The sequence below is a fragment of the Diceros bicornis genome, chromosome 19 (assembly GCF_020826845.1).
Source record: "Diceros bicornis minor isolate mBicDic1 chromosome 19, mDicBic1.mat.cur, whole genome shotgun sequence".
Taxonomy (NCBI): Eukaryota; Metazoa; Chordata; class Mammalia; order Perissodactyla; family Rhinocerotidae; genus Diceros; species Diceros bicornis.
In genome coordinates this window covers 51,430,805-51,445,843 of record NC_080758.1, presented here as the reverse complement: position 1 = coordinate 51,445,843, position 15,039 = coordinate 51,430,805, and the positions used below count along the sequence as shown (strand labels likewise).

The 15,039-nt window shown below is 46.6% G+C and overlaps 1 protein-coding gene across 11 annotated transcripts in view; it reads left to right on the top strand.

The window, feature by feature from the left end:
- NINL (ninein like) overlaps positions 1–15,039 on the top strand; it is a 143,222-nt gene that overhangs the window by 125,569 nt on the left and 2,614 nt on the right. For all 11 annotated transcript variants that reach the window (XM_058563377.1, XM_058563367.1, XM_058563370.1 and 8 more), the window contains one exon: positions 13,159–13,251. In XM_058563377.1, the coding sequence (XP_058419360.1) occupies positions 13,159–13,251 (93 nt within the window). The remainder of the gene's footprint in view (positions 1–13,158; positions 13,252–15,039) is intronic.

Genomic DNA, 15,039 nt, shown 5'->3' with positions numbered 1-15,039 from the left:
TCCATCAGAGGAATCACTATCTATGGCAGCTATGGCCTTACAAACTGTATTTCTTAAATAATAAGACTTGAAAGTTGAAATTACTCCTTGATCCATGGGATGCAGAATGTTGTGTAAGCAGACATGAAAACAACATTAATCTCATTATACATCTCCATCAGAGCTCTTGGGTGACCAGGTGCACTGTCAATGAGCAGTAATATTTTGAAAGGAATCTTTTGTTTCTGAGCAGTAGTTCTCAACAGTGGGCTCAAAATACTCAGTAAACCATGTTGTAAACAGACGATTACAGACAGTAGATTTAGCATCATTCTTAAGGGCCCTAGGATTTTTGGAGTGGTAAATGAGCATTGGCTTCGACATTAGCCCCTAACAAGAGAGTCGGCCTGTCCTTTGAGGCTTTGAAGCCAGACATTGACTTCTCCTCTCTAGCTATGAAAGTCCTAGATGGCATCTTCTTCCAATATAAGGCTGTTCCATCTACATTGAGAATCTGTTGTTTAGTGTAGCCACCTTCATTAATTATTCTGGCTAGATCTTCTGGATAACTTGCTGCAGCTTCTACATCAGCACTTGCTGCTTCACCTTACACTTTTATATTATAGAGATGGCTCCGTTCCTTAAACCTCATGAACCGACCTCTGCTGGCTTCAGACTTTTCTTCTGCAGCTTCCTCACCTCGCTCAGGCTTCATAGAATTGAAGAGAGGTGGGGCCTTGCTTTGGATTAGCCTTTGGCTTAAGGGAATGTTGTAGCTAGTTTGATCTTCTATCCAGACCATTAAAACTTTCTCTATATCAGCAATAAGGCTGTTTCGCTTTTTTATCATTCATGTGTTCACTGGAGAGCACTTTTAATTTCCTTCAAGAACTTTTCCTTTGCATTCACAGCGTGGCTAATTGGTACAAGAGACCCAGATTTCGGTCTGTCTCAGCTTTCAATATACCTTCCTCACTAAGCTTAATCATTTCTAGCTTTTGATTTAAAGTGAGAGAGAGACTCTTCCTTTCACTTGAACACTTACAGGCTGTTGTAGGGTTATTAATTGTCCTAATTTCGATATCCTCGTGTCTGAGGGAACAGGGAGGCCCGAGGAGAGGGAGAGAGATGGGGGAACGGCCAGTCTGTGTAGCAGTCAGAACACACACAATGTTTATCGATTAAGTTTGCCATATGGGCCTGGTTCGTGGTGCCCCAAAACAATGACAATAGTAACGTCAAAGGTCACTGATCACAAATCACCATAACAAATATAATGATAATGAAAAAGTTTGAAATATTGCAAGAATTACCAAAATGTGACACAGAGACACGAAGTGAGCAAATGCACTTGGAAAAATGGCGCTGATAGACTTGCTCAATGCAGGGTTGCCACAAACCTTTAATTTGTAAAAAACGCAGTATCTGCAAAGTGTAGCGCAGTAAAACAATGTGTGGCTGTACTCATCCATATTCAGATGTGCACAGTGAGGCACTGGAATGGCACATGTCTGAGTGTCACGCCTGCTGGCTCCCGCCTTCTCTCCTGCTCCGGTATTTATCCAGCGCTCGCCAGGCTCGGGTGGTGCAGAGACAAGGAGGCAGGGAGCTCACAGTCTGGGACAAACAGACGTGAGCAGGGCAGGCCGGGCATGGACCTCGGGTGCCCTGACAGTGTGAGGTACAGGCACACAGAGAGGGGGAGCCGGTTCTTCCTGGGGGGAGTAGGTGCTTGAGCAGGAGGAGAGAATGCAGGTGTGTGACAGTGAGAGGTGCCCTGAGGGCCAAAGGCCCAGTGTGGACCCAGATGTGGATGTGCTTGGAGGGCCAGGGGGCTATGGGTAGAAAAGAGGGGCCATAAGAGAGGCTGCCATGCGCATGGGGTGGAAGGGGTCTCTAACCTGCCTGGCCTCAGGCCCAGCGCCGGCCTCACTTGAGTGTGGTAGCCGTGTACCTTCCTCTGCTGAGCCGCCTTACAGGTTCCCCAACTGGCCGCTGACCCCACAGCTGAACTTGGCTGTGGTCGCCCTGTGTGACAGGGCAAGATGCCAGAGGCTGTGGAGGGGTCAGCCTGAGCTGAGACTTAGGATGTGCTGTCAGGGGCTCCTGTGGGCTCTCAGCCTTCCCACTACAAGCAAACACTTTCCCAGAGGTGCCTCTGTGTATTGGGGGGTCCCTTCTCTGTTCTTAAGTCCAAAAGGAACCTCAAGAAATTGCCTTGGCCAGTTTGAGCCCCTTGAGGCTAAGGAGTCAGCCATCATCACAGGCAGAAGATGCCTTACTTGAGCTGTCCTGCTGTGACGGGAGCTGGCTTCCCCTTTTCTCGTGATTTAGAGGAGGACTCCCCAAAAAACACATTGATGAAATTTGCAGAAGTGAGAAGAGGGTAGTTAAGGTCTTACTGTGTGAGGGTGGGCATAGAGCCGCATGGGAGGGAGCTGGTGGTGTCACTGGCGTGGCCGTGGGTAGTTCTGAGGAGGAATGCCCAGGAGGTCAGAGAGCTGGGCAGGTTGGACAGGTCTTAGCAGGGGAGCAGCTCAGGTGTGGCCCCTGAGGGGGCTTCCCAGGAGCTTAGATAGTGGAGTATGGGCCAGCAGAGTGCTGCATGAGTCACCAGCCTTTGGAAACCCCCGTCCTAGTGCTGTGTTGCAGGGTGGCAAACCACCCCCAGACTTGGCAGCTTCTAGCACCCTTGATCTGTGTCCTTCCTGGTCTGTGGGCTGACTGGCTCGGCTGGCCGTTCTCACTTGGGGTCTCAGGCAGTTGTAGTCAGATGGGGTCATCCACCTGTGGGCGGTGGGGCGTGTCAGCTGCAGAAGACTTGTGCTTCTCAAAGACCCACATGGGGGTTTGCCCCACCTTCCAGAGCCTGAAACAATTGGGTGCTCTCGTGCCTGAGGCCAGCCCCACCAGCTGCAATCCTCAGAGAGCTGACAAGTGACCAAAAGGCTGGAGGCTTATAGCAACTGTAAGCCCCTGAGCCTACTAACCTGCCAGGCTGGGGGCCTACTCACTTAAAAGAAATGCTGAAACACAAATGTGGTATTAGAACTTGCAGCCAACTGTGCTGGGGCTTCCCACACCCGATAAAGGGACTGAAGGGCCCACAACAACTACAAGCAGCTAAGCATTACAACAGCTGGCCAAGAGCATAACTGGGCCTCCCTGGGCGCCTATAGGGAGAGCAACCATGCCACAACAGAAGGGATAGCCCACATAGGGGTCACTCCTGGAACATCGAGAACTGAGGGAAGTACACTGCAGGCCTCCTAAAGCACCATTTATATAAGGTCTCCTATCCAAGAGCAAGAGACGTAGCTGACCTACCTAATACACAGACACAAGCACAGGGAAGAGGCAAAATGAAAAGGCAAAGGAATACATTCCAAGTAGGGGAACAGGACAAAACCCCAGAAAAGGAACTAAGTGAAACAGAAATGAGCAATCTACCCGACAGTTCAAACAAAGAGTGTTAAGGATGCTCACTGATCTTGGGAGAAGAATGGATGAACTCAGTGAGAATGTCAACAAAGAACTGGAAGATGTAAAAAAGAACCAATCAGAAATGAATAATACAATACTGGAAATGAAAAATTCACTAGAGGGACTCAAAAGCAGAGTAGAGGATACAGAAGAACAGATCTGCGAGCTAGACGAAAGACTAGAAGAAATTACCGAAGCTGAACAGGTAAAAGAAAAAAGAATTAAAAAGAGTGAGGACAGTCTAAGGGACCTCTGGGACAACATCAAGCACACTAACATCTGTGTTATAGGTGTCCCAGAAGGAGAAGAGCAGGATAAAGGGGCAGAGAATCTATTTGATGAAATAATAGATGAAAACTTCCCTAACCTAAGGAAGGAAACAGACATCCAGGTACAGGAAGCACAGAGAGCGCCAAACAAGATAAACCCAAAGAGGCCCACACCAAGACACATCATAATCAAAATGTCCAGAATTAAAGATAAAGAGAGAATCCTAAAAGCAACAAGAGAAAGACAAGTTACATACAAAGGAAACCCCATAAGGCTATCAGCTGACTTCTCAGCAGAAACCTTACAGGCTAGAAGAGAGTGGCACGATATATTTAAAGTGCTAAAAGGAAAACTTACAGCCAAGAATACTCTACCCAGCAAGGTTATCATTCAAAATGGAAGGAGAGATAAAAAGTTTCCCAGACAAGCAAAAATTAAAGGAGTTTCTCACCAAGAAGCCAGTGCTACAAGAAATGTTAAAGGGACTGCTTTAAGAGGAAAAGAGAAGACCACAAATAGGAAAAATTATCTATTTCCATGATAAGAGGGTAATGGATACAAATGCACAAAAAAGAGGTTAGATAGGATATCAAAAACATAAAATGACAGAGAAAGGGAGTTAAAGAGTAGAGCTTTCAGACAGAGGTCTAACTAAAGAGACCATCAATTCTGTATAGAGGACTATGAAAACACTGAGGAAAAAAAAAAGTTAAAAAATAGCAGTAAGTACATACTTATCAATAGCTACTTTAAACGTCAATGGACTAAATGCTCCAATTAAAAGGCATAGGGTGGCTGATTGGATAAAAAAACAAGACCCATATATATGCTGCATACAAGAGACACACTTCAGATCTACCTAAAGACACTCACAAACTGAAAGTGAAGGGATAGAAAAAGATACTCCACGCAAATGGCAACGAAAAGAAAGCTGGGGTAGCAAAACTCGTATCAGACAAAATAGACTTTAAAACAAAAACTGTATAAAAGAGACAAAAAGAAGGGCATTACATAATGATCAAGGGAACAATCCAACAAGAGAATATAACACTGGTAAATATCTGCGCACCCAACATAGGAGTACCTAAACATATAAAGCAATTATTAACAGACATAAAAAGAGAAATAGACAGTAACACAATAACAGTATTGGACATGAACTCTCCATTTACACCAACGGATAGATCATCCAAACAGAAGATCAATAAGGAAACATTGGCCTTAAATGACACACTTGAACAGATGGACCTAGTAGATATATACAGAGCACTCCATCCAAAAACCAAAGAATACACGTTCTTTTCAAATGCACATGGAACATTCTCCAGGATTGATCACATATTAGGCCACAAAACAAGTCTCCATAAATTTAAGAAGATTGAAATAATACCAAGCATCTTTTCTGACCACAATGGTCTGAAACTAGAAATCAACTATAGGAAGAAATTCAGAAAGGCCACAAATATGTGGAGATTAGACAAAATGCTACTGAACAACAATTGGGTCAACAAAGAAATCAAAGGAGAAATCAAAAAATACCTGGAAACAAATGAAAATGAATATAGGACATGCCAGAATTTATGGGATATAGCAAGGTGGTTCTAAGAGGGAAGTTTATAGCAACACAGGCCTATCTCAACAAACAAGAAAAATCTCAAATTAACAATCTAACAATGCACCAAAAGTAACTGGAAAAAGAAGAACAAACCAAGCCCAAAATCAGTAGAAGAAGGGAAATAATAAAAATCAGAGCAGAAATAAATGAAATAGAGACTAAAAAAAATTAGAAAAAAATTAATAAAACCAAGAGCTGGTTCTTTGAAAAGATAAACAAAATTGACAAACCTTTAGCTAGACTGACTAAGAAAAAAAAGAGAAGACTCAAATAAGTAAAATGAGAAATGAAAGAGGAGAAATTACAACAGACACCTCAGAAATACAAAAGATTATAAGAGAATACTATGAAAAGCTATATGCCAACAACTTCAACAATCTGGAAGAAATGGATAAATTCTTAGAATCATACAACCTTCCAAAACTGGATCAAGAAGAAGTAGAGAATTTGAATAGACCAATCACCAATAAGGAGATCGAAACAGTAATCAAAAACCTCCCTAAAAATAAAAGTCCAGGACCAGATGGCTTCCCTGGTGAATTCTACCAAACATTCAAAGAAGACTTAATACCTATCCTTCTCAAACTGTTTCAAAAAATTGAAGAGGAGGGGAAGCTCCTTAACTCATTCTACGAAGCCGAAATTACCCTGATACCAAAACCAGACAAGGACAACACACAAAAAGAAAATTACAGGCCAATATCACTGATGAACGTCGATGCAAAAATCCTCAACAAAATACTAGCAAATCGCATACAACAATACATTAAAAAGATTATACACCATGGTCAGGTGAGATTTATTCCAGGGATGCAGGGATGGTTCAACATTTGCAAATCAATCAATGTGATACACCACATTAATAAAATGAAGAATAAAAATCACATGATCATCTCAATAGATGCAGAGACAGCATTTGACAAGATACAGCATCCATTTATGATAAAAACTCTGAATAAAATGGGGATAGAAGGAAAGTACCTCAACATAATAAAGGCCATATACGAGAAACCCGCAGCTAATATCATCCTCAATGGTGAAAAACTGAAAGCTATCCCTCTAAGAACAGGAACCAGACAAGGATGCCCACTCTCACCACTCCTATTTAACATAGGAAGTCCTATGGCCAGAGCAATCAGGCAAGAAAAAGAAATAAAAGGGATCCAAATTGGAAAGGAAGAAGTGAAACTGTCACTATTTGCAGATGACATGATTTTATATGTAGAAAACCCTAAAGAATCCACCAAAAAACTTAGAAGCAATAAATGAATATAGTAAAGTTGCAGGATACAAAATCAACATACAAAAATCAGTTGCATTTCTATACACTAACAACGAAGTAGCAGAAAGAGAAATTAAGAATACAATCCCATTTACAATTGCAACAAAAAGAATAAAATACCTAGGAATAAACTTAACCAAAGAGGTGAAATATCTGTACACTGAAAACTATAAAACATTGCTGAAAGAAATTGAAGAAGACACAAAGAAATAGAAAGATATTCCGTGCTCTTGGATTGGAAGAATTAACATGGTTAAGATGTCCATACTTCCTAAAGCAATCTATAGATTCAGTGCAATCCCTATCAAAGTTCCAACAACACTTTTCACAGAAATAGAACAAAGAATCCTAAAATTTATACGGAACAACAAAGACCCTGAATAGCTAAAGGAATCCTGAGAAAAAAGAACAAAGCTGGAGGTATCACACTCCCTGATTTCAAAATATACTACAAAGCCATAGTAACCAAAACAGCATGGTACTGGCACAAAAACAGACACACAGATCAATGGAATAGAATCAAAAGCCCAGAAATAAACTCACACATCTGTGGACAGCCAATCTTTGACAAAGGAGCCAAGAACATACAATGGAGAAAAGAAAGTCTCTTCAACAAATGGTGTTGAGAAAACTGGACAGCTACATGCAAAAAAATGAAAACAGACCCTTACCTTACACCATACACAAAAATTAACTCAAAATGGGTTAAAGACTTGAATGTAAGACCTGAAACTATGAAACTTCTAGAAGAAAACATAGGCAGTACGCTCTTCGACATCCATCTTAGCAACATATTTTCAAGCACCATGTCTGACCCGGCAAGAGAAACAATAGAAAAAATAAACAAATGGGCCTACATTAAACTAAAAAGCTTCTGTACACCCACGGAAACCATCAACAAAACGAAAAGACAACCTAACAATTGGGAGAAGATATTTGCAAACCATACATTGGATAAGTGGTTAATCTCCAAAATATATAAAGAACTGATGCATCTCAACAACCAAAAAACTAACAACCCAGTTAAAAAATGGGCAAAAGACCTGAACAGACATTTCTCCAAAGAAGATATACAGATGGCCAACAGGCACATGAAAAGATGTTCAAAATCATTAACTATCAGGGAAATGCAAATGAAAAGTACAATGAGATATCACCTCACGCCCGTCAGAATGGCTATAATTAACAAGACAGGAAACAACGTGTGTTGGAGAGAAGGGAACTCTCATACACTGCTGATGGGAGTACAAACTGGTGCAGCCACTATCGAAGGCCGTATGGAGTTTCCTCAAAAAATCAAGGATAGAACTACCATATGATCCAGCTATTCCACTGCTGGGTATTTATCCAAAGAACTTGAAAACACCAATGCATAAAGATACATGCACCCCTGTGTTCATTGCAGTGTTATCCACAATAGCCAAGGCTTGGAAGCAACCTAAGCGCCCATCAAGGGACGAATGGATAAAGAAGATGTGGTATATATACACAATGGAATACTACTCAGCCATAAGAAACGATGAAATCCAGCCGTTTGTGACAATGTGGATGGACATTGAGGGTTTTATGCAAAGTGAAATAAGTCAGAGGGAAAAGGTCAAATACCATATGATCTCACTCATTAAGTAGTAGATAATAACAACAACAAACACACACATAGAGACAGAGATTGGATTGGTGGTTACCAGAGGGGAAGAGGGAAAGGGAGGAAAGTGAAAGGGATACTTCGGCACATGTGTGTGGTGATGGGTTGTAATTAGTATTTGGGTGGTGAACATGATGTAATCTATGCAGAAATAGAAGTATAATGATGTACACCTGAAATTTATACAATGTTATAAACCAATGTTACTGCAATAAACAAACAAAAAAAAATCAGAGACAGAAAAAAAAAGTGTATGTGTGTGGTGCTAGATTCTAATTAGTATTTGAGTGGTGAACATGATGTAATCAACATGGAAATTAAAATACAATGATGTTGGGCTGGCCCCGTGGCTTAGCAGTTAGGTGCGCGCGCTCTGCTGCTGGCGGCCTGGGTTTGGATCCCGGGCGCGCACTGACGCACCGCTTCTCCGGCCATGCTGAGGCCACGTCCCACATACAGCAACTAGAAGGATGTGCAGCTGTGACATACAACTATCTACTGGGGCTTTGGGGGAATAAATAAATAAATAAAATTATTTAAAAAAAATACAACGATGTACACCTGAAATTTATATAATGTTATAAAACAATGTTGCTGCAATAAAAAAAAAAGTCTTCTAAAAAAAAAAAAAACAAAGATGGGGTCATCCGAAGGCTCAACTGAGGCAGGCATCTGAGAGGGCTCCCCGAAGGGTGGCACGTGGTGCTGGCTGGTGGCTGGGGCACCCACACCTGGCCTCTGTGTGGCACAGCAGTGAGGCTCTGAGAGGAGCAGACAGAAGCTGCCAGGCTTCTTAGGACTGTGTCTGGGCATTCCGGAACGTCACTCCCGCCACAGTTTGTTGGTGCAGCCTGGACTCTAGGGGAGGACCCAGCCCCTCCTCTCAAGCGCAGGAGGAGCTGGTGGCTGAGAGAGGCTCGCACCGCGCCCGGCACCCAGGACGCAAAGGCCTTCATCTCCTGGCTGCGGGTGGCCCTGGTGCTCTTCTGGGGACGTCCTCCCCTTCTCATGGGACAGTCAAGCAGAGGTCTCTGGAGCTGGCCCAGCCTCCATCCGAGTCTCACTTCCGCAAGGATGGAGATGAAGAGGGCTCAGAGGAATTCGGCGCAGGAAACGTTTATGGACTCCCTGCCTTGTGCAGAGAGCCACCGGGTAGGGCCACAGAGACCTCATGTGGCGCCAGACAGTGGCCTTCCTGTGGAGGAGATGCTGTCTGGCTCCAGGGTTCAGAGCAGAAAGATGGCTGTAGAAGGTGGCAGCAAGGAGCGTGGGGCAGTGTGTTCAGAGGAGGAGCCGGCATCAGAGATGGCGGGGAGCCAGGGCAGACAGCAGGAGTGCCTAGGGGGGTGTGTGCACTGACATTCGAGTCCTGAGGGCCTGGGGTGGAGGGCTCGGCTTCCAGCGGGATGACTGCAGAATAACCATCTGAAGCGAGAGAGTCGGAAGAGGCTCCGTTTGGTGATGTGTCTTAGAACTGCTTCTCCCCACTTCCCTCCCAGAAGAGCGTGAGAGCTGTCCCCTGGAAACTGCATGTGCACACAGGTCGTCCTCCTGGGCTGACCCTGTCTTCAAGAAAAGCCACACATTACAGTGATGACTTGGGCCTGAGAAGGCCCCTCAGAGGCTCGTGGTGACACAGTGATTGTTGAAGGGGACCTGGGCTGGAGGTTCACAGCCTCGTTCTCCCTCCAGTGTGGCTGTAGCTGTTGCCCTCCCCTTCTCTCTGACCACATGGCCACCTCGGACCTGCCCTAAGTGTGACCCTCCATAAACCCACCTCCCTCTCCTGTCTCTGGGGTCTTATAGGTGCACGAGGGCTGTCGTGGCAGTTCCTTTTGGGCGCCAAGAAAGTTCTGTGTATTCTAGAAGAAGCCTCCAGTGTCAAAGTGAGTTAAGTGGTGTTTGGATCTGACCCCCCATTTCTTCCCGCCAGGACTGGCTGAGTTCTGTACAGCTGAGTAACTGCAGGGACTTCTGGGCCATCCTCTCTGGGTGGGGAGCCAGGGGCTGTGGTTCATGCACGCCTGCTCCCAAGTCCCCATCAGTGGTCACCATGTCTACTCGCCCTCTGTGACCCTGGCCTCAGGGAAGTCTCAGGAGTGTAAACTCCCCACTTAGAGGACAGTCACCACACACGGCTTGCATGTTAGAGCTTTTAAATAATTAGAAGCAGTGAAGTATGCTGAACGGTAAAACTGGACAGACTATATATATAACATGATCCTCCCGTGGATGCAACGGGAAGTCGCAGCGTCTCATTTTGAGGATTCAGGTTGTCCCGACTCTCCCTGTGCAGAAGCTCTGCCTAACTGGAGTTTGGCTGTCAGAATTCAAGAGAATGGGCTCTTTATGAACCCTGCATTTTGCTGCAGAGGCAGGGACGACGGAGGAGTGAGGACGCCTTCCTCGCCGTTCCAGACGTAGGGGTCGTGTCTGGTGATGACCCTTTAGCTCTCGGCAGCGACACCCAAACTGTGCGGCCTTCTCCCCGCTGCAGCTGCACGGAGCCAGCCTGAGGCTGAGGCTGGTGCAGTCCCCGCACTCATGGGGGGCCATCAGCTGCAAGAGCAGGTGGAGCTGCTGGGGCCTCGGGGCCACAGGCTGGGCTGCAGCAGCTGCCGGAGCAGCGGAGCAGCGGGCAGCTCGGCGGCTCCCTGAGGAGTGCAGCCTCCAGGAGGAGGAGGGGCGGCCACTGGAAACCCAGCGGGGGAGTGGCCACAAGGGCCCCGAGAACCAGCTAATGGTGATGGCGAGGGTGAGGCTGAATCACTGGTCACTCAGCCAAAAATTCTTTGAGTGCCGAGGGCAAGACGGCCCACAGCCGTCCCAGCTCCTTGAGGGCTGGTTCTAGAGAAGCTGCGGGACCCCGATTTTCACTGTGAACAGTGAAGGACTCCAACAGATGCCGAGGATGGTCGGGGAGGGGCGGTGAGCGTCTTGAGGGGGGTGTCTCCCCCGCTCGGGGGTTGCTGAGCCAGCTAACTCTGAAGGTCTCTCCAGCCTGGGGCCACAGGTCCTCCAGACCCTGCCTGTCTGCAGGGGCCGCGCGCATCCGGTGTCCACGGGTCCTCCAGACCCCGTCTGTCTGCAGGTGGGCCACATGCTCACACTGCTCACGGGGCTGAGATGTGGTGACAGAGGCCGTGAGTGAGGCGACGGGCAGTGATGCCGCCTGTGTAGCCCTGTGGGAGTACAGGCCCCAGTATGCCAATTCTCCTAATTTCAAAGAAAAGCCAGACACTAGATTTTTATGTGAACACTCCTAGTTTCTAAGTGATGCATCTAATTTAAAGTGAATCTTACACCATTATGCAGACTGAAAAAAATCCACGCCCAGCCATGAGGAACACAGAAGGTATTTATGGGGTGCACACTGATATAGGCATCAGAAATGAACACACCAGGCAGAAATCTGTGCCCTCCTGGAGCCCACTAGTGGTGGTGGGGAGATAGACAACCGCAAAATCAGCAACCAGTGATGTGGAGAGCATGTCAGAGGGTGATGAGTGCTGGGGAGCACGGTGTTTTGCAACTGTAAATGGCAGTCCAGAGAAGGCCTCACCGAGGTGGTGCTTGAGCCAAGACCTGAAGGAGTTGAGGGAGCAAGCCATCCACTTAGTTGGGGAAAGAGTGTTCCTGCAACGGGAGCAGCACGTGCGAAGGCCATGAGGTGGGTATGTACTTGCCATGTTAGAGGATAGCAAGGATCAGAGGGAGGGAGGAGGAGGGCAGTGGGACTAGAGGTCAGCAAGGTGTTGGTGCAGACTTGGGGCGCCTGGCTGTGTGCCAGGCACTGACTAGGCATCTAGACAGTGCCTCAGAGAGCGGACTGCAGATTGGCATTCTGGCTCTACCACCTCCCAGCTGAATGACCTTGGGCCAGTTACTTAACCTCTCTGTGCTTCAGTTTCCTCATCTGTAAAATTCGGATACCAGTGGTACCCACCTCAAATCATTATTGCGAGGTATGAATGAGTTAGCACTTTTAAAGAACCTAAAGAGTCTGTGGCACGGGTACACCCAATGTAAGTGTTTAATTTAAAAGGCTGAGAAGGGCCAGCCCCATGGCTTAGCGGTTAAGTGCGCGCACTCTGCTACTGGCGGCCCGGGTTCGCATCCCGGGCGCGCACCGACGCACCATGTCTCCGACCATGCTGAGGCCGTGTCCCACATACAGCCACTAGAGGGATGTGCAACTGTGACATACAACTATCTACTGGGGCTTTGGGGGAAAAAAAGGAGGAGGATTGGCAATAGATGTTAGTTCAGAGCGGGTCTTCCTCAGCAAAAAGAGGAGGATTAACATGGATGTTAGCTCAGGGCTGATTTTCCTCACAAAAAAAAAAAAAAAAAGGCTGAGAAAACAGCTCGATCCTGGAATGTCACAAGGCCATTCATGTGGAAAAGCCCAGGGAGAGAGAGTGTGAGACAGGAGCCAGGGCAGGGGGTGCCCTCGTGAGGAAGCAGTTGGATCAAGACTTGGAAGGTGGGTACAGTGTTGTTCTAAGGAAGAAGAAACTTCCAGCGTTATGCAGAAATGTTAAGCTAGAGATGAAGTTAAGCTGTGATAGATTATTGACAGAACAAAGAAATGTAATCAGTAAAGCCTTTGGAAATAGTAACACGTTTGGGGGAAACTCACTGCTAGTCATTTATGATTAAATTCCTAGGACAAAGCAGTCTGCTAATTCTCTTTGAACTACAAAGAAATGACAGCTTTGTGGCTGTGACAGAACACTTGTTAACTATTACTCAGTACAGATAAAAAGTGATTTACAGTCCTCCCAGGTTTGTACATTGTAGCTAATTCCCATTCTAAGGTAAATAAGCCTGAGATGATTCTTTTTAAATGTAAAATTGGTTTGTAACCTTCTTTTGTGGCAGGAAGAACAGGAAAAACAATTTAAAGACGCCGAAGAGTGGGTAGAAGAGGTGGTGAGGATTCTGAAGAGTATGGAAATGCTCCTACAGGAGCAGGTGGGTGAGCTGAAGGAGCAGGTGGGTGATGGACTGCTGTGGCTCCGGGCTCGCATCGTCCTTCTGAACTGTGTTTCCTGTTACGGGTGTTCAGGTAGCTGATCCAGGGAGAGACTGTCTTGTCACAGAACTCAAGAGAACACCATGTTCATCTGGAACCCCTGAATCTGGGGCTCTGTCTAAACCTCATTTTGAGGATCTGAATGTACAAATTTTTTTCAGAAGAGTAACAAAAGCAATCAATAGAAACCTGATTTTACTAAATACGTATCCTGCACTACATTTGTATGTACATTGTGTTTATTTTCTTTGAGGAACTGTTTTAACATGTATTTCTGAGGTGTTCACATCATCTCAGAATGGACATTCATTCATTCATTTGTTCATTCAGTCATTCGGCAGGTGTTCACTGAGCACCTTTGTTCCAGTTAGAAACTGAGGTGAGCCCTCAGGGACCTTACACTCTGGAGGTGGGATAGGCGATAACAAGATAAGTGACCTCAGGCTGTGAGAAGTGCTCTGAACAGGAGAAAATGGTGATGGAGGGTAGTTGGGGGTGGTCTGGGGACCGTGCCAAGGAGCTGGCATGGGAGCAGACACCTGATGCCCCAGCCAGGGGCAGGGCCAGCTGTGTCCCCTAGCAGAGGCCAGCTTAGCATTTTGGAAGGGAGAATTGCTCATTGGGTAGGACTGCCCTGTGCGCTGTGGGGCTAAATGCCGGTAGCACCCCAATCGCTGGGACAGCCGCAACAGGGCCCCATGTGTCTCCACGTGTTGGGGGGACATGCTGCACCCTGAGGAGGACATGCATTCCAGGCAGAGGGAGCAGTGCAGGCAAATGTCCTTGGATGGGATCAAGTGTGGCGAGTCAGAGGGCCATCGAGGAGATCGTGGTGGCTGCTATGAACTGATGGGCGGGTACAGGTAGGCAGGGCCCCCTAAAGGCCAGGAATTTGGATTTTCTTTTAATTGCAGTTAGAAGCCATTGGAAGATTTTAAGTAAGAGCATGATCTATATTTTTAAAGAAACCACTCTGTGAGAAAAGGAGGCACTCAGGATGGTTAAGTTCAGTGCACTCCTGCTGCCCGGGGTTTGATTCCCACGTGCAGAACCACACCACTCGTCTGTCAGTAGCTATGCTGCGGCAGCGGTTCACATGGAAGAACCAGAAGGACTTACAACTAGAATTTACAATTATGTACTGGGACTTTGGGGAGAGGAAAAACAAAAAAGGAACTCAGGCTGCTATAGGGAACAAAGACAAACAAAAGAAAGCCATAGCTGCCTGATGGATGGAGGCTTAAGGTCTGATTCAGCCGGCAAGTGAAATGCAGAGAGCTTGCAGATGTGGAGAGAGTGGGAGGGTGCTGGGAGGGTAGAGAGGCTGGGAGGGAGCAGAGACACAGCAGGGGAGCTGGAAGCTCCAGAGTGATGCTCAATGCTGGGGGAAATCAAGGGAAATGGGGGAATCTGTAGAGAGATTTGTGTTACATAGTAATCCAGTACAGTTGAGCACAGGGTCCTGAGCTGAGCCCACACAGGGTGACGTTTGTGCCCCTCTTGTTCCTGAAGCACGGTGCAGGGTGCTCAGTCAGGGTCACTGCGTGGCCGTCGCCCTCTGACCTCACCCCCTGACCCCGCCCCCTTTGCAACTTTATCCCCTGCTGTCACCTCCATAGACCCTGTCATGGTCCCCCTGTCCTGACTCCCCCCCAGCTGTCCCCCTCGGTGACCCTCTACAGTCACGCCCTCGCACACCCTCACTTTGCCTCCTCTTGCCTCACAAA